At 50.9% G+C, this 17534-nt stretch overlaps 1 protein-coding gene across 4 annotated transcripts in view; it reads left to right on the plus strand.

The window, feature by feature from the left end:
- The window catches only part of LOC102252495 (chromosome unknown open reading frame, human C14orf159), a 67629-nt gene that overhangs the window by 12117 nt on the left and 37978 nt on the right, over positions 1–17534 (plus strand). For 3 of the 4 annotated variants that reach the window (XM_014543678.1, XM_005871195.2, XM_014543677.1), the window contains exons 2-4: positions 9173–9317; positions 12711–12864; positions 14976–15174. In XM_014543678.1, coding sequence (XP_014399164.1) covers positions 9215–9317; positions 12711–12864; positions 14976–15174 — 456 coding nt within the window. In that variant the 5' untranslated portion in view covers positions 9173–9214. Of the gene's footprint in view, positions 1–8006; positions 8110–9172; positions 9318–12710; positions 12865–14975; positions 15175–17534 lie in introns of those variants that run through there. The other variant, XM_014543679.1, reaches the window with a different exon arrangement.

Below are 17534 nucleotides of genomic sequence, written 5' to 3' on the forward strand. Positions count from 1 at the left end.
TGCAGGCCGTGTGTGAGGTCACCACCGCTAGGCAAGCCCTTTCCCGGAAGAAAAGTCCATGGAGCCCCCAGCTCCTCCCACCAGGGAGCGATGCTCACAGTGACCTTAAAGTAGGCTTGTGGGTCATGACGTTGGTGGAGCTTGCAGTGGAAGGGTAGCTAGACATTTAAGCAACTGCCTGGTTCCTCCCCAGGGAACCGCGTGGCTTGGCGTTTACTGTTAGTAGCATCATTCCCTTCCCCTACATCGGGGTCCATGTGTTACGTCTCACAGTGACAGGGGTTTGGTCTGGCAGGGCATTGCAGAGCCTCTGAAATAAATAAGCAAACGTGCAGGCCCAGCCAACGATGAAACAGATGGGCTGCCCTTTGCGGCCCCTGACTGCATACCTTGGAGCTTTGCCAGACACTGGGTTGGATTGCTGTATTGGACTAAGCAACCGAAAGCAGGTTTGCTTTGAAGAACGAGGCTCTCAAATAGTCCACGACTCTCTAAGAATGGACATTCACAGTCACGTTTGGCAGAAAGAGTTTTCCCCAAGTTTCACAGAGCGATCAAGTGACTGCTTGGCCATGTGAAGCACACACACAAAAACCCTGCTTTGCCATGGAGTTAGGACAGGAGCCCGAGTCAGAGAACATTTTATATTTAATTCAAGATACACGCCAACCCTGGTGTCACTTTCACACCAACATTTTGAAACTAAACAGTTAATGTGAATGTACCTTAACACTCGCAGTTTGATATTTTAATCTATATTTTATTTTTTTTATGATGGTAAACTATATATAACATAAAATTCACCATCTCACCCAGTTTTCAGCACACAGGTCAGTGGCAGTGAGTACACGCACATCGTCATGAGACCATCCTCACTATCCGTCTCCAGAACTTTTTCTTCATCCCGAACTTAAAATCCGTCCCCGTGACACACCAATTCCCCACACTCTCCTGTCCCCAGCCCTGGGCAACCACTGTTCCATTTCCTGTCTCTGTGAATTTGACTATTCCAGGCATCTATACTAATAAAAGGGTAATATGCTAATTAGACCGGATAGACCAGATAGACTGGACGTCTTCCGGACATCCTTCCGGACAAAGCCACAGTGGCGGGGGCTGAGGCAGAGGCGGTTAGGGGTGATCAGGCAGGCAGGCAGGTGAGCGGTTAGGAGCCAATGGTCCCAGGTTGCGAGAGGGATCCCGGATTGGAGAGAGTGCAGGCCCAGCTGAAGGACCTGCACTAATTTCGTGCACCGGGCCTCTAGTTTCATGCACTAATTTCATGCACCGGGCCTCTAGTTTCCTATAAGTGGAATCATACAGTGTTTTTCCTTTTGTGACTGGCTTATTTCACTTAGCATGATGTCTCCAAGGTTCATCCGTACTGTAGCATGTGTCAGGATTTCCTTCCTTTTAAAGGCTAAATAATAGTCCATGATATGTATGTACCACATTTCATTTTTTTTCTGTTTAATTTTTCCATAACTTATTTCTTATCATTTTTAAATTTTGAAGCAATCACAAAGTGACAGAAAAGTTGCAACTTTTTTTTTCTTGAGCTCTCTGAGAGTACGTTTTGCTGGTGTCCCCATCCTCCTCCCATACTTTCCTGCATTTTTCCCTCCTACCCACAACACAGCTGTCAAATCCAGGAAGCTAACACAGCTTCATTGCTACCATCGAATCCTCAGACTCCCTTCAAGTTTCACCAGTGATCACAATAGTGTACTTTTTCTCCCAAGGATCCAGTTCAGAATCACTCTTGCTGGATAGGGGTGATCAGGCCAGCAGGGGAGAGCGGTTAGGGGCAATCAGGCCAGCAGGTGAGCGGTTAGGAGCCAATGGTCCCAGGTTGCGAGAGGGATCCCGGATTGGAGAGAGTGCAGGCCCGGCTGAAGGACCTGCACTAATTTCATGCACCAGGCCTCTAGTTTTATGCACGAATTTCGTGCACCGGGCCTCTAGTTTCCTATAAGTGGAATCATACAGTGTTTGTTCTTTTGTGACTGGCTTATTTCACTTAGCATGATGTCTCCAAGGTTTATCCGTGCTGTAGCATGTGTCAGGATTTCCTTCCTTTTAAAGGCTAAATAATAGTCCATGATATGTATATACGACATTTCATTTTTTTTCTGTTTAATTTTTCCATAACTTATTTCTTATCATTTTTATATTTTGAAGCAATCACAAAGTGACAGAAAAGTTGCAACTTTTTTTTTCTTGAGCTCTCTGAGAGTACGTTTTGCTGGTGTCCCCATCCTCCTCCCATACTTTCCTGCATTTTTCCCTCCTACCCACAACACAGCTGTCAAATCCAGGAAGCTAACACAGCTTCATTGCTACCATCGAATCCTCAGACTCCCTTCAAGTTTCACCAGTGATCACAATAGTGTACTTTTTCTCCCAAGGATCCAGTTCAGAATCACTCTTGCGTTTCATTATGTTTGTTTACTCTCCTTCGGTCTGGAAGAACAGCTCCTCCATCTTTCCTTGACTTAACGTGACCTTGACACTTTCAAAGATGACAGGTGCTGTAGACTGTCCCTTGGTTAAGGTTTGTCTAATGTTTCCTCATGATCGGATGCAGGTTATGCATCTGTGGCAGGCATGTCGCTTTGAATAGCAGTGACCTGGCCTCCTTCTTCCCCCTACCAAGGATCTCATCATTTCGATTTATTCCTATCCTACTGATGGTCACTTCGGGCACATGATTAAGGTGGTACCTACCAGGTTTCTCAAAGATAAAGTTAGTCTTTTCCTCTTTGTAATTAAAAGGCTTTTCACGGGGAGGTACTTTGAAGCTATGCAAATATCCCACTCATTAACTTTATTTTTTTATATCCATATGGATTGATAGATTCCTATATTAATTAGTGAATTATACTCCAGTCCCATCATTATTTAAAGGATACTGTTTCCCAGTGTGTGTGTGTGTGCGCGCGCACACACACACACACACACACAGTCCTTACCCTTCGATATCACATGCCAGGTGCCGTTCCCGACCCTCTGAAGAACCCCTCCTTACCCTGATCAGGCTGTGACACCACAGGCCAGACCATCCTCCCTGGCGATGGATGCCCTCCTCACCACTTGGGCTCTGACCCCCTACTTTGGGTCACCAAGGTGTCCATCCCTCGCCATGGATTCCTGCCTTGCTCTGCTCCACCTCCTGACTCTAGGACTGAACTTGTTTAGTCGGCTTTGACCATCATCGACTTTGGTTAAAAATACGTGTTTAGTTCACAGTCCTTGAGTAATGGAAGCACTTGTATCCGACCTATTAAATCAACAATATAAAACAATATGTAATATGTCCAGCATTGGCCCAACCTTTTGTCTCTGTTATAATGAAAAAAAATTTTTGAAATATATTATACAGTTAGGATACCTTTTCCTTACAGCAGCATCTATTTTGCAAATTTGTAATTGTGTCTAGGCTGCCACCAACAACTGTCTTGGCAGTTGAACAACTTCCACCACAAAAATTAATGAGTGGAGACAAGGTCTGCACACCTCCTTGTTCTGTTCTTCCATGGTCACGCGCAGGACTCTGGGGAAGTGACATCTACAGACCAGAAATGGACTTTCCTAACATCAGGAAGTGCTTATGCTTGTGAATAATGTGATCTTCTTGGCTTGACTATGAGCTTCAAGGAGATGGACTGTGTCTTCTGTTATTCTTTGTACCCTTCAAGGTCACGTCCTGTATCCATACAAGATGCTTGCTGACCGGGTTATAAAGTCCGATGGACATTTAAACTTCATTCTCCATGACCTTCATGACATAAATTCCTCCTTGAAACACTTGCTTCCCTTGGCTTCTGAGCCACCTGGTTTCCCTCCTACCTCCCTGGTTGCCTCATCTCGGTTGCTTTTGTGGGTGTCACTTGCTTTGCCCATCCCCCTGACCGTGGACATTTATTGGGTGCCTTCCCTGTGCCAGGCACTGTTGCAGGCGCCAGAGATATATCAAGAAATGGAACAGGTCAAAAGTTCTGCCCTGGTGGAACTGAAGGGAAACTGAAAACTTTCTCCGTGTGTGTGTGTGTGTGTGTGTGTGAGAGAGAGAGAGAGAGAGAGAGAGAGAGAGAGAGAGAGAGAGAGATCCCTTGTCCCTCCTTCACAAGAGCCACCTGGGCTCCCCTAAGCATGCTGAGGGCTGGCTGGCCCAGCAGGGCACACGAAGGTTTAAGGCAGCCTCTCTCCTGCAAGGGTCTTTTCTGGGAGCGAGACTTTCTAGATGTTCATCATCCTGGCCTGGCCTCCCCTCTCATCTGCCAGCGCCTCTTTGCCTGCCCTGCAGTCCGTCCCCCACTGGCAGCCAGAGCATCTTCATAAACGGTGAGTCTTACCAAGTCATTCTGCTGCTGAAAACCGTTGTGATTTCCCATTGCTCTGGGGATCCGTCCAGGTTTCTTCCGGAGCTGGCCTCTGCTTGCCCTCTCAGCCCCTGTGCCCCTCCTCCTCCCTGTGGCATACAGGTCCTCTGCATAAGAAGCTAGTTCTCCCCACTGCTCCCTGCCTTTGCTCATGCTGTCCCTGCCTAGAGCACCCGCCCTCCCCACCGTCTGTGAGTCTGATCATTCCTCCTCCTTTCAGACTCAGCCCAGGAGGGCTCCCTCTGCACATGGCATCATAGTCACTGATTTACTTCCTGTCTCTCCCAGGGAGACAGACACGATGCTAATTATGTGGTTAAGGTCTGTCTCCAGGGAGGCAACCCCCCCGTGAGCGTGGGCTGTGGCTGTCTTCTCCCCACGGTGTCTGCAGCGCCCTGGGCGGGAGTAACACACACAAGGGCAATGCTTCCGTGGCGCTAACCGTGGGCCCAGCCAGGAGTTGTTCCGAGAACCTCACACGTGTTAGCTAATTTCATCCCACCGCAACCCAGGGAAGTGCATACTGTTATTAGGTCCTGTTTACAGTTGAGAAAATAGGCCCAGAGGGGTTAATGACCCCCTCCTAAGTGTAGGGACGGGTTTAGAATTCAGACAGTCTGCCCCCAAATCTGTGCTCTGTGCCATGATGCCTGCTGAATGCATGCATGGATGCTGGACTGTGCCGGAATAAGGTTAACGTTGTGATTGCTATCTTAGCAAGGGTGGGAATGCAGTCAGAGGGAGCTTGGGAGTGTATGGTATGGATGTACTAGAGTTTAGCTACACCTCTATTTAACTAGCATTTAACCAACCTTTGTTAGGTTGTTTCTATGTGGTTTCTATTACTAACATTGCCACCATGGGCTTGCATTCAGCCCACTGTTTGAGCACATCTGGAAGATGCATTCCTCCAGAATTGGACTGGATTGGACTGGATTGGATTGGACTGGATTGGACTGGATTGGATTGGACTGGACTGGACTGGTTGGATTGCATTGCATTGCATTGCATTCCATTGCATTGCATTGTTTGGGTAAAGCGGAGGAATGACTTCCTAATGGTGGAGTTTCAATCATCTGTGACAGGCATAGAACAGATACTTTGACACTGGGCTTGGGATGTGTCAGATCCTGCTAAGGAACTGATTTTTGTGGGCCCCCTCTCTGGTATATTTGATGCTGGGGAATGATATTTGTGGATTTGATAGTTTGTTATTCTCTAAAGAGAAAAGAAAGAACTTGCAGCAGAAAGGTGACTTCTTGAAGTCCAACCAAGGCTCCCCAATGAGATCTCCCCGTCCTATCTCACTCCTAGAGTAAGACCTCACTGGGCCATGAGACACTGGGCCACTCAGCACCCTCAGCGGTGAGTTCACTCGAGACCCTGGTGGAAAGCCTAGAATCACGGTTCAGTCCCAAAGAAACATAAAGGCTCAAGAGACTCTGGCCTCAGAATCATCTTGGGCGGGGGCTGGTCCCCATTTTTCCTACTGAGGATGTCATTCCCATTAACACCACACGATGGATGGATGGATGGATGGATGGATGGATGGATGGATGGGTGAATGGACATAGATAGGTAGATATTGATCAAGCAAGCATGACTTTATACTTGCTTTTGGATTTGGGCTCTACCACATACTAGTTATGAGACTTTAGTTAACTACTTTGACCTCCCTGAACCCCACCTTTCTTGTCTATAATGGGATTAGTAATGTCTTCTTTGTTGGGGGGGGGGGTGAAGAACCGATGGTTGTAAACCATTGAGGGTAAAGGGCCTGGCACACAGTGGGTTCCCACATATGGTGGGGGTTGCTACCGTTTCGTATATGACTGGGCGTTCTCTGGTTGGTGTATTGAGGGCACTTCTTTGGCAGGGGCCAATGGACGTCATGCTCTGTTTGACCCCTGCCTTCAAGGGGATGATCCATGAGGTAGGGGTTCTCAGCCTCTTTCCCTCCCAGCCCGCATGTGGTGACATTCAGGTGCCTGGCACACTCCCAGCATGCATTTCACAGGGCAGGAGTCCTAGCTGCCCTCATTTATCTCCAGGCCAGGAAAGTAACAGGAATGACTGAGATCCACTTGAATTTATATTAAAACAATAAATAAATAAAGCAAAGGGAAGGCAATCATCTTCAGAGTTTGGTTTCTGGCTACAATTTATTTGCAAAACAGCCCCCAGCTTATACCTACCATCCTATCCAGTAATAATGGGGGTGAAGCACTAGCTGGTTTGGCTCAGTGGATAGAGCATCGGTCTGTGAACTGTAGGGTCCTGGGTTCGATTCCAGTCAAGGGCACATGCTTGGGTTGTGGGCTGAATCCCCAGTAGGGGTCATGCAGGAGGATCAATTATTCTCTCTCATCCTTGATGTTTCTATGTCTCTCTCCCTCTCCCTTCCTCTCTGAAATCAATAACAATATATTTAAAATAAATACATAAAAATATAATGGGGGGTGAAGGCTAACAGGTACATGTGGGGGGGTCTCTCATTTGATTGGGTTTGGGGTAAACATCATTCTTTCCTCCAGATATGCAGTGAGGACAGTTGTTAGAGGGGTCTGGCCATGTCCCCACATGGGTAGGGAATGGTTCTGTCTTGGACCTTTGCTGAGTGCCTGGCTGAGGTGTTAAGCCCTCCGCCGTGACCATGGGGAGCCACAGACATCCAAGACCTTAGCTGGTGCCCGGCTGCTTGGCCCAGGAGCGAGGTCTGCCGGGCCCAGGCGGGCTCTGCCAGTCCAGCCGGCAAGCTCAGGCTTGACCTGCCAAAGCAGCTGCTTTAGCCTCAGCATCTCCACGGGGGCATGGAACCCAACCTCACCTGACCCCCCACTGTCCTCTCCCGATGTGCCCACAGCGCTCGGTTCCTGCGGCTATTAAAGCATTCGCTGTCGGTCTTAAATGCATCTCTACCTCTTCCGGGGCACTGTCTTTACATTTCTGTTTGCTAGAGATTTTATACAATCTCAAATTCTTCATCAAACGGCCATGGCGGTTACGTACTTTTCTACCGCTGATATTAGAGTTGAAAACATACATCGGTGGTTTAGAATCCCATCGGGCTCTCCTCTTTTAGACAGAAAGAGTTGTGGAAAGCCAGGCTTGTCCAGAGCCTTCCCTGTGGGCACTGCCTTTGTGCTTCCACCCATTCTACAGTCAGCCAGTCATTCAACAAACACTCACTGAACTCCCACTTTTGCGCCAGGCACTAGCGAGGCACTGGGTCTGTTTTGGTGCAGAAGACATGAGCTGTGCCTTGGAAGCCAATACAATGTGACCTCGGTTTTGCTAACACGTTGAAGCCTCTTTTTCTAGAGTATGAGTCAACTGATGGGATTCTTTCCTAAATGTAACCTCCTGGAGCTTTGAGACCATCTCTAAATCTTAAAAATTATATTTGTATTACAGTTGTAACATGAATAAATAATACAATCATTAATACATAATAATAATACAAGAATAAACCGTTTCACGTTCTCACAACTGTAAACCTACTTTTGCCCACTCCTGTATTCATTCATTCGTTCACCAAAGCTCTGTGTCAGGCACTGTGTCCAGAGTAGTGGCAGTAAGGAGGTATAAAGAAGAAAACAACATAAAATTATCTTCTAGGACCCCTAAGTCTAAACGACAGAAGTCACATGTAGACAGAAAATTCAGCCTGCTGTCTCATTTGTGATCGGCACTCATTCATTTGTTCATTGGGTCATAAGCGTTCTGGGTGTGTACTGTGTGCTTAGGCTGTGGTTGGCGCTCTGGGACCTGTGGAAGTATCAGGCACTAGTGAGGCACTGGGTCTGTTTTGGTGAAGAAGACATGAGCTGTGCCTTGGAAGCCAACACAATGTGACCTCGATTTTGCTAACACGTTGAAGCCTCTTTTTCTAGAGTATGAGTCAACTGATGGGATTCTTTCCTAAATGTAACCTCCTGGAGCTTTGAGACCATCTCTAAATCTTAAAAATTATATTTGTATTACAGTTGTAACATTAATAAATAATACAATCATTAATAAATAATAATAATACAAGAATAAACCATTTCACGTACTCACAACTGTAAACCTACTTTTGCCCATCCCTGTATTCATTCATTTGTTCACCAAAGCTCTGTGTCAGGCACTGTGTCCAGAGTAGTGGCAGTAAGGAGGTATAAAGAAGAAAACATAAAATCTTTATCTTCTAGGACCCCTAAGTCTAAACGACAGAAGTCACATGTAGACAGAAAATTCAGCCTGCTGTCTCATTTGTGATCGGCACTCATTCATTTGTTCATTGGGTCATAAGCGTTCTGGGTGTGTACTGTGTGCTTAGGCTGTGGTTGGCGCTCTGGGACCTGTGGAAGAGGCCTAGGCACTTGGAGTCTCCCCGGGGGTGGGATAGGGGGTCCCGAGTCAAGTAGAACCTCAGGCCAACTGCAGTTCAGGCCACAGAATGTTCTGAGGGCCCAGGCGCCCAGCATGAGCCAGTGCACACCTCTTGGCTTCTTCCTAGAGGTGGAAGATTCTGAGCCAGTTATGAGGGATGGAAAGGCCTTCTGGGAGGGAGGGAGGACATTCCTGGCCAAGGGAGGAGCGTGAGCAAAGGTCTTGAAGTGTTCGGAATTTCAAGGGGTTCCACAGGTCCCAGGGGTGGGGGAGGGACAAGAACTTGCTGCGACCGATACACATCCCGGGGCTGGGCCAGGAACAGCCAGGACTGGATGGGATCGGGTATCTGATGGGGAATTTGCCGCCTTCAAGGGAGCTGTGCTTTCTCATCTGTTCCCCTTCGTCCCCTCATCCAGACTCTCTGCGGCCCATTAAAGGATGGCCCGGTGACCTTCACGATGACCTTCACCCTCCACCTGAAGTCCTGCCCTCTTGCTGCCATAAGGAGTTTGATTCTACAAAAGAAACCAAACATCAGAAACATGTCCAGCACGACTGGGGGTGAGTGGTGCTAGATGTTTTAAAAAAGAGAAAAAGCCCAGCCCTCGTGGCTCGGTGGTTGGACATCGACCTATGAACCAGGAGGTCACGATTCGATTCATAGTCAGGGCACATGCCCGGGTTAGCGGCTTGATCCCCAGTGGGGGGCGTGCAGGAGGCAGCTGATTAATGATTCTCTCTCATCATTGATGTTTCTATCTCTCTCTCTCCCTCTTCCTTCCTCTCTGAAGTCAATAAAAATATATTTTTTAAATTAAAATGAAAACTAAGAGAGAGAGAGAGAGAGGGGGGGGGGATTCCCTGGGTCGTGAAGTTTTGGAGATACCAGTTGTGCAGGGCACAGGAATCCCAGAGATGCCCAGCGTCGCACAGGAGACAGAAAGTAAGAGCAGAATGCTGTCAGCTCTGGTCGCTGCTTAGCTTCCCAGCAGAGCTGGCACGTGGGCCAGCCTCGGGTGTGAATACCTGTCCACAGGTGGGACTGGCACCACGTGGTTCTGCTTGGTTGCCACAGCTTCATAGGCAGAACCACCCACGGCCTCGGATGATGAGACGGTTTCCCTCCCGGAAAAGTGCCCCTGGGTATGCAGCATGTTAATCTGGTTCAGATTTGGACCAGGTCTCCCTGCCTTGGTCTGATCTTCACTGGGGGTACCCAGCTCCCCACTGTCTCCCCAGAGTGACACCCAGGGCTCTAAAAGATCCCGCAAGAGAAAACATGTCGAAGTTGTCATTGACCCCAGTCGCAGCCAAATGTCATAACCCAGGGGGTGCAGGAATCCCATCACACCATCAAGGGCTCTCCCCTCGTGGGTCCCCCTCAAAAGGGCACCCCTCAGCCCTCTGTTCCACGTCCTGTTGCTAATGGGGACAATCCAGGGCCAGAGTGGAGATGGACAAAACCAAAATGCAGTGGCTCTGAACTCTACGCAATAATTAAAGAGGAAACAAAGAAGCTTTGTGCGCGTCGCACCTCCCGCACCTCCCGGAGTTACGGTCTTAAAGGTCCAGTTTGCTCTCACCACAGCTTTGGAGGTGAGAAGGGGCTGGCGGGGGAACGCGAGGCCGCTGGGCTGGCCCAGTTCCCTTCCCCCTCATTCCAGCTTATTTTTGGAGGCTCGCTGGGCTTGCTTGAGACAGGCAGCCGGCTTCCTCGGGCTTTCAGCAGCTGGCAGCGTCCGGTTTGTCCTCATTTTGGAAGTCTGTCTGTGGCATTGGCAGGCACTGCGGATCCGCGATCAGGAGCTCCAGGCAGTTAGAGCAGGAGCCAGCCTCAGACTCTTCCCCGCAGACACCCGGCATCTGCTCCACTTCACCATCCCCGAGAAGGAAAGTGCCGGAGGTGGGGGTGGACCCAGCCTATCGAGGCCCGGTGCCCGCAGGGGCTCACGGGCCACCCGTCTCAGGTTTGCATCCTGGCTGTGCCATGCACCAGCTGTGCAACCCTGGGAAATTCGCTCCATCTCTCTGAGCCTTATTCTCCTCATGTGTGCAGATGATTACATAGATCAATTGCTTGGCACAGACAGCTTGGCACATGCTAAGCACACAGAAAATATTAGCTGACAATATTAGTGCGGAAAAGAATGTCCACAGGATGAGAGAGCAAGGCTGGCATGTAGGAGGACTGTGCCCAAGGTTATTTCTCCAAAAGAGCATAATTATGTTTTTCTCTGGGATGGTCTTTTTAAAGGAAATAATCCTTTTTTAAAATATAACTTTTTTTCTTTGGGTTTTTTTTTCCCTCCAGTTATAGAATGATTCCTAATTACTGGATAAAGTTTAGAATATGATTAGCATGTGGATGTATTTTCTTTTAGTTCTTTCTTTCTCTCGATTTATTTTTTTATTTTTTAATTCTTATCCAAGGAGATGTTTTTATTGATTTTAGAGAGAGAGGAAGGAAGGGAGGAGAGAGAGAGAGAAGCATCGATATGAGAGAGAAATATCGATTGGTTGCCTCCGACCAGGGATTGAACCCAAAACCTAGGTATATACCCTGACCAGGAATCGAACCTGTAGCCGCTTGGTGTACGGGACAATGTTCTAACCAACCCAGCCACCCGGCCAAGGCTCTCATGGACTTTTTACAAAGGGGGATATGCTGAACCTACTTTCGTTACCTAGTATCATTCCTTTAATGATACAGCCCAAATATCTCTTAATATCATAAAACATTTCTCCTGTATCATAACTTCAAATGCCTGTACAAGGTTCCATTGAGTGTAACTCCACCCCTCCTTCCTGAACACCCGTCCGCTAGGTACTGGACACGCAGGAATGAACTCGCAGAGTTCTCGTTGAGGTCGGGAGATCACTGCCATGTTACCCGTGGGAAACAGCCCAGGGTCACACCACTGGTCAGAGGCAGACGGGATTCAAGCCTCCAAAGCCAAAGGCCCTCTCGTTCCAGAGGAGGGTGGTTGCCACCAGAGGGGTCGGGGCAGGCAGGTGGGGCCTTCCTCTACGGCTCCGCTAAAATGTCTCTGGAGGGAGAGTCCAGGGCTCTGTGAGAATCTGCCCAGACAAAACACATGGATGGTCTCTTTCCCAGAAAGGACATCCAAGTGGCCAATGGAGCATCTGAAGAGACGCTCACTCACGCTCAGCACCTGGGCGATGCAATTAAAAACCTAGCGCGACGCCTCCGCACACCTGCCGGGGTGGCCGGAAGGCGAAAGGCCAGGAATACGGAGTGTGGGAGAGAGGATGGCGCGACCAGGAACCCACACGCCGCTGTGGGTGGGCATGCACACTGGTACCACCACTCTGGGTCTGCTTAGCTGTATGTACCAAAGCTGAATATGTAGGTACCCTACCTATGCCAAGCAGGAGTATGCACATGTGTACCCCCAAGTGCATGTGGTAAAATGGTCGCGACTGCACCATTTGTAATAAGGCCACTGGAAGCCATGCAGATGCCCGTCGGCAGCGGTCTGGGGTAGATGCCCTGTGGTAGTGAATGCACCACACAGCCATGAGAATGCACCGACTACGGTTAAACTCGGCAATATGGGTGGTTCCCCCAAACATGCTGTTGAATGAGAGCAACTGGACTCCCAAGACCCACACTGCACGATGCCACTCCATGAAGAACATCATTAAAAAGAGGCAAAGGCATGTGTGATGTTAGAGGTCAGGGTAGTGGCTGCCCCTGCGGGGGGAAGGGTGTGAGATGGCTGAAAGGGGAGCGAGGGGTTTCTGGGGTGCTCATCATGTCTGGTTTCTTCCCCTGGATGCTGGTTCCGTGGGTGTGTTCCTCCCCTGAGACCAGCGGGCTGTACGCTCACGTGCACTTTTCTGTGTGCGCGCTGGGCTGCAGTAGAAAGTTAAACTAAGAAGGCTCTCCGAGAAGCACCTGACTGCGTGTGTTCTTTCTCTCCCCAAACCCAGGGCCCCGACCAGCCAGCGTGGTGGTCCTGCACAGGGCCCTCGCCCCGGCCTTTGAGACGTTCTGCCAGGCCAACCGTGGCCCTCTGCCCCTGCTGGGCCGCAGCGAGCCGGGCAAGTGGGTGTTGCCTGCCCTGGGCGCCGTCTCAGGCACCAGGTAAAATGCGCGGGTTAGCGGGGTTAAAGGTGGCAGGGGCCGATGCTGCAGCCAGGTGCCTGTCACCAGGGACCTCTGTCCAGCTTCGCAACCCCACAGGGCCTGGCACGGAGGCTCACTCGTGACTGTTAGGAAGGAGATGCCTTCCCCCCGATCCCACTCCTACCGCTAGCCCCTGCCCCTGCCCCTGTCCCTGCCTCTGCCCCTGCCCCAGCCCCAGGTAAAATCTTTGGGGTCACCAAGAAGGCCCAGCCCTGGAGAAAGCCCACTGGCACTGCCCTCCAGCCATGTCATCACCAAAGCCAGAAACCTGTCTGCTCAGCACGAGGAAGAAAATGGTCCCATTGGAGTGACTTTTCCTGACACTATGTCTAGTCACCTCCAACCCCCCAGCCCTCTCCCCGAGAGAAAACTTTGGGGAATGTTCTGCTTTTATCATGTTGTGGACTCCAGCGATCCCCCTGGGCCGAGGCCAGCTCACATACCTTCTCCCTAGCACCTCCCGTGCTCCCAACTCAGGGACTCGCAGAGCAGACCACTGTGCTGCCTCCACTGTTCCTCTGCCTATCAGTGGTCAGCAAACTCATTAGTCAACAGAGCCAAATATCAACAGTACTTCTTCAAAATAGACTCACCCCGGCCGAAAACCGGCTTCTGCGCATGGGCCACGAAGTTTCAATCGCACTGTACGCGCTCCCACACGTGGTATTTTGTGGAAGAGCCACACTCAAGGGGCCAAAGAGCCGCATGTGGCTCGCGAGCCACGGTTTGCCGACCACGGGCCTAGGTTGTGCTTTCCTCCTTGTCCAGTTGGTGAACTCCTCTTCATCCTTCAGGACCCAACGCCGGCACCTCCCCCTCTGTGGGGAAGAATGACTCTCTCCCCTCCCTGTGCCACTCCTCTTCCTAGACTGTGAGCACTCACAGTTCTGATTCCAATGGAGTCTCACCTGCCAGGGTAGGATTCCGAGCTTCTTAAGGGCTGGGCCTGTGCCCTCTCCATCACCATAGCCCCATCCCTGGGTCTGCGCCTGGCACGGAGGAGCGGATCAGCAAAAGGCTTTGGAATGAATGAAGAACGGGCTTGTAACCAAAGTCTTTCAACCCTGCAGACGTTTCTCTAAGGAACGAGGCAGGCCTCGCCATGGCCAGCCCATGTGTCCTCTGTCCCTTCTGTCTGCGGGCCCTGCCTCGACAGCAGAGAGAACACCATTGTTTTTTTTCTTTTCTTTTCTTTTTTAAAATATGTTTTTATTGATTTCAGAGACAGGAAAGGAGAGGGAGAGATAGAAACATCAATGATGAGAGAGAATCATCCATCAGCTGCCTCCTGCACGCCCCCTACTGAGGATGGAGCCCACAATCCAGGCATGTGTCTATTGTGTTTTTTCCTTGCTGGTTGGGTTGGTCTTGGGTAAAGTTACAGGAACTATAACAGGAGGGGGCGGGGCTATATTATATACGTGCTGACTTAATCGTTTCCAATCTGGCAAGATCTGAAAATGCCAGCAAGGCCCCCTGCTCAAAACTGCATCGCCTGTCGCAGTGCCAGTGCCAGAAATTTCAGCCCCAGACGTCCTCTTCCCTCTCCCTGGTCCTTTTCATTTTTTATTATTTTTTTAATGTATTTTTGTTGTTGATAGTATTACAGATACCTCCCATTTCCCTCCCTTCCCCCCTCCTCCCAGCCCCTGCTCTCCCCCCTACAGGTCTTCACTACCCTATTGCCCGTGTCCATGGATATAAGTATATAAGTTCTTTGGTTTATCTCTTCTCATCCACCCAACCCCACATCGAGGTATGTCAGTCTGTTCCACGCCTCCCTGCTTTGGGTCTTATGTTGTTGGTCAGTTCATTTTGTTCATTAGCTTCCACACATAAGTGAGGTCATGTGATGTTTGTCTGTCTCAGACTGAGGTAAATATTCACTTAGCATAATATTTTCCGGGTCCATCCATGCTGTCCCAAAGAATAAGAGATCCCCTCTTGTTGACAGCTGCATAGTATTCCATAGTAGTAAACGTCCCACCACCGCCCTGGTCCTTTTTAAAAATGCCTGGTCAAGGCCCGTATTGAGCCTGGGGTCTGCGAACTTCCCCTTGTGTCCCCAGGATGGACCGTCCCCAGTTCCGCAAGTACGAGTTCGGTGCCTGCACCGGCAGCCTGACCTCGCTGGAGGAGTACTCGGAGCAGCTGAAGGACATGGTGACCTTCTTCCTGGGCTGCAGCGCCTCCCTGGAAGGGGCCTGGGAGAAAGCGGGGCTCCCCAGAAGAGACCCGCCGGGCCACGGCCACATGGGTGCATATAAGGTAGGGACACAGTCCACAAGGCAAAATGACTTGAAAGTGTGGATCACCTGTATTTTCCTGTGCTGGGAGAGCATCGGCTCAGGAGGCTGGAGGCCTAAGCGCTGGCCCCAGCTCAGCCACTCCTGCAGCTGCTAACCTCTCATTGCCCATGAGAGGCTATGGAATAACCTCTCTCTCCTGCCCACCCCCGGGACAGCCGTGGGCACCCAGCGTGGCCTGGGGTGGGAATCCAGCCCTTTCAGACAGATCGCTGCGGCTGCATAAACCAAGCCTGTTTGGAATTTGTCTGGCTTCTTCGTTGTTGTTGTTAACCTCACCCAAGGATATTTTTCCATTGATTTTTAGAGAGAGGGCAGGAGACAGCCGGGCCACGGCCACATGGGTGCATATAAGGTAGGGACACAGTCCACAAGGCAAAATGACTTGAAAGTGTGGATCACCTGTATTTTCCTGTGCTGGGAGAGCATCGGCTCAGGAGGCCGGAGGCCTAAGCACTGGCCCCAGCTCAGCCACTCCTGCAGCTGCTAACCTCTCATGGCCCATGAGAGGTTATGGAATAACCTCTCTCTCCTGCCCACCCCCGGGACTGCCGTGGGCACCCAGCATGGCCTGGGGTGGGAATCCAGCCCTTTCAGACAGATCGCTGCGGCTGCATAAACCAAGCCTGTTTGGAATTTGTCTGGCTTCTTCGTTGTTGTTGTTAACCTCACCCAAGGATATTTTTCCATTGATTTTTAGAGAGAGGGCAGGAGACAGAGAGACAGAAACATCCATATGAGAGAGACACATTGATCGGTTGCCTCCCGCATGCACCCTGACAGGGGCTGAGGGTCAAGCCTGCAACCCAGGTACATGCCCTTGACCAGAATCAAACCCGTGACCCTGCAGTCCACAGGACGACAGCCTAACCACTGAGCCGAACCGGCGAGGGCTGTCTGGCAGCTCAGTGAGATTTCTGGCAGCTCAGTGAGATTTTTGAAAACCCTCCCTGGCTCGCTCGTCCTGGCATCAGTGAGGATGCGCCCGGCTGGGGAAATGCCGGGGATTTGTGGCGGAGCCCCGGCCGGGCCATCCGCTGCCTCTGTCAGGAAGCCGGGTCATGTTCTGGGCCAGAGGCGGCCGCCGGCGGTCACACACACAGGGTGGTCCCCTCTCCCGGGACGTGCCCGCTGTTAGGGCTGCCTCCCTGCTGTGTCTCCGAGGTTTTATTCCAGCCGCCGCTTGCCATGGGGAAGGAACCAGACTCCCTCGTTCCACTCACCACCCCCTGGACATGGTATGAGGTCCGAGAAGGTACCTGGCTGGGTCGGTGGTCAGCCAGCGTCCACGGCCCGCCCGGGTCTCTTCACGGAGGACTCAGTCTGGGGATCTCACCTTGAGCTGAAAGCTCGCTGGTTGGGGCTCCTGCCAGGAGGCCCGCGCTGCCTCTGACAATAAACAAGGCTGCCCACAGTGCGAGCTGCTTTCCACGCGCGAAATAGGCGCCTGTGTGATTTTCTTGAAAGTAGGGAAGGGGGAGCAGAGCCTCCGCTGCTGGCAGGGCCCAGGCAGGGTCTGGCCCCAGAACACAGCCCCCATTTGCAGGTAAGAGCTGGGAGGACCTTGTGGCCCATCACCTGCGGCCTGTCATTTTGGATGAGGAAACTGAGGCCTGGAGAGAAATAAGGACTTTCCCAGGTCCCCAAGCCAGACGGGAGCCTCCTGGCTCCCAGGTGTACAATGCCGTCAGTGGAGGTGGCCGTGGGCCGATGCTTTGCAGGGCTGCTCGTCTCTGCCAGGCCGTGCTCACAGAGCCATGGTTTTCTCCTCGTTCTTTTTCTTTTATTTGCACACTGTCTGCGGCTGCTTCGTGCTGCAGCAGCGGAGTTGAGTCACAGTCTTGGCGGCAAGAACAGCACCAGATGTTAGCCGGGTGGCGTCAGACCGGACTTGGGTTCAGCAGCCTGGGTACTCGATTTCTGGCTGAGAAAGAATTCACAGCTGAGACTCCCAACTGCCAGAGAAAGTGCATTTAGCAAGTCACAGAGGCAGAAGTGAGCCGTAGAAGACATGGGCTCAGGGAACAAGTGACAGAGGCAAAGGCAGGGCCTGTGGAGCTTAGGAGAGAGAAGGCTAAAGGTAATGTGCCTGGGCAGCGGTTCTCAACCTTGGCTGCACATTAGAATCACCTGGGAATCTTTTTAAAAATCCTGATTTCTGGGCCTCATCCTCCGGAAATTCTGTTTCTTTGTTACTAATGTTGTGGACCCTTCCCATCACAAAGAAACAGGGCCCGGGGTCCAGGCACAGGTCCCCATCCCTGTGCGGGCTCAGGAGGCCGAGGCGACTGGTGCCGGGGGGACGTGCTCCCGAGAGGAGAG

The sequence above is a fragment of the Myotis brandtii genome, unplaced genomic scaffold, assembly GCF_000412655.1.
Source record: "Myotis brandtii unplaced genomic scaffold, ASM41265v1 scaffold332, whole genome shotgun sequence".
In the NCBI taxonomy this organism is placed as follows: domain Eukaryota; kingdom Metazoa; phylum Chordata; class Mammalia; order Chiroptera; family Vespertilionidae; genus Myotis; species Myotis brandtii.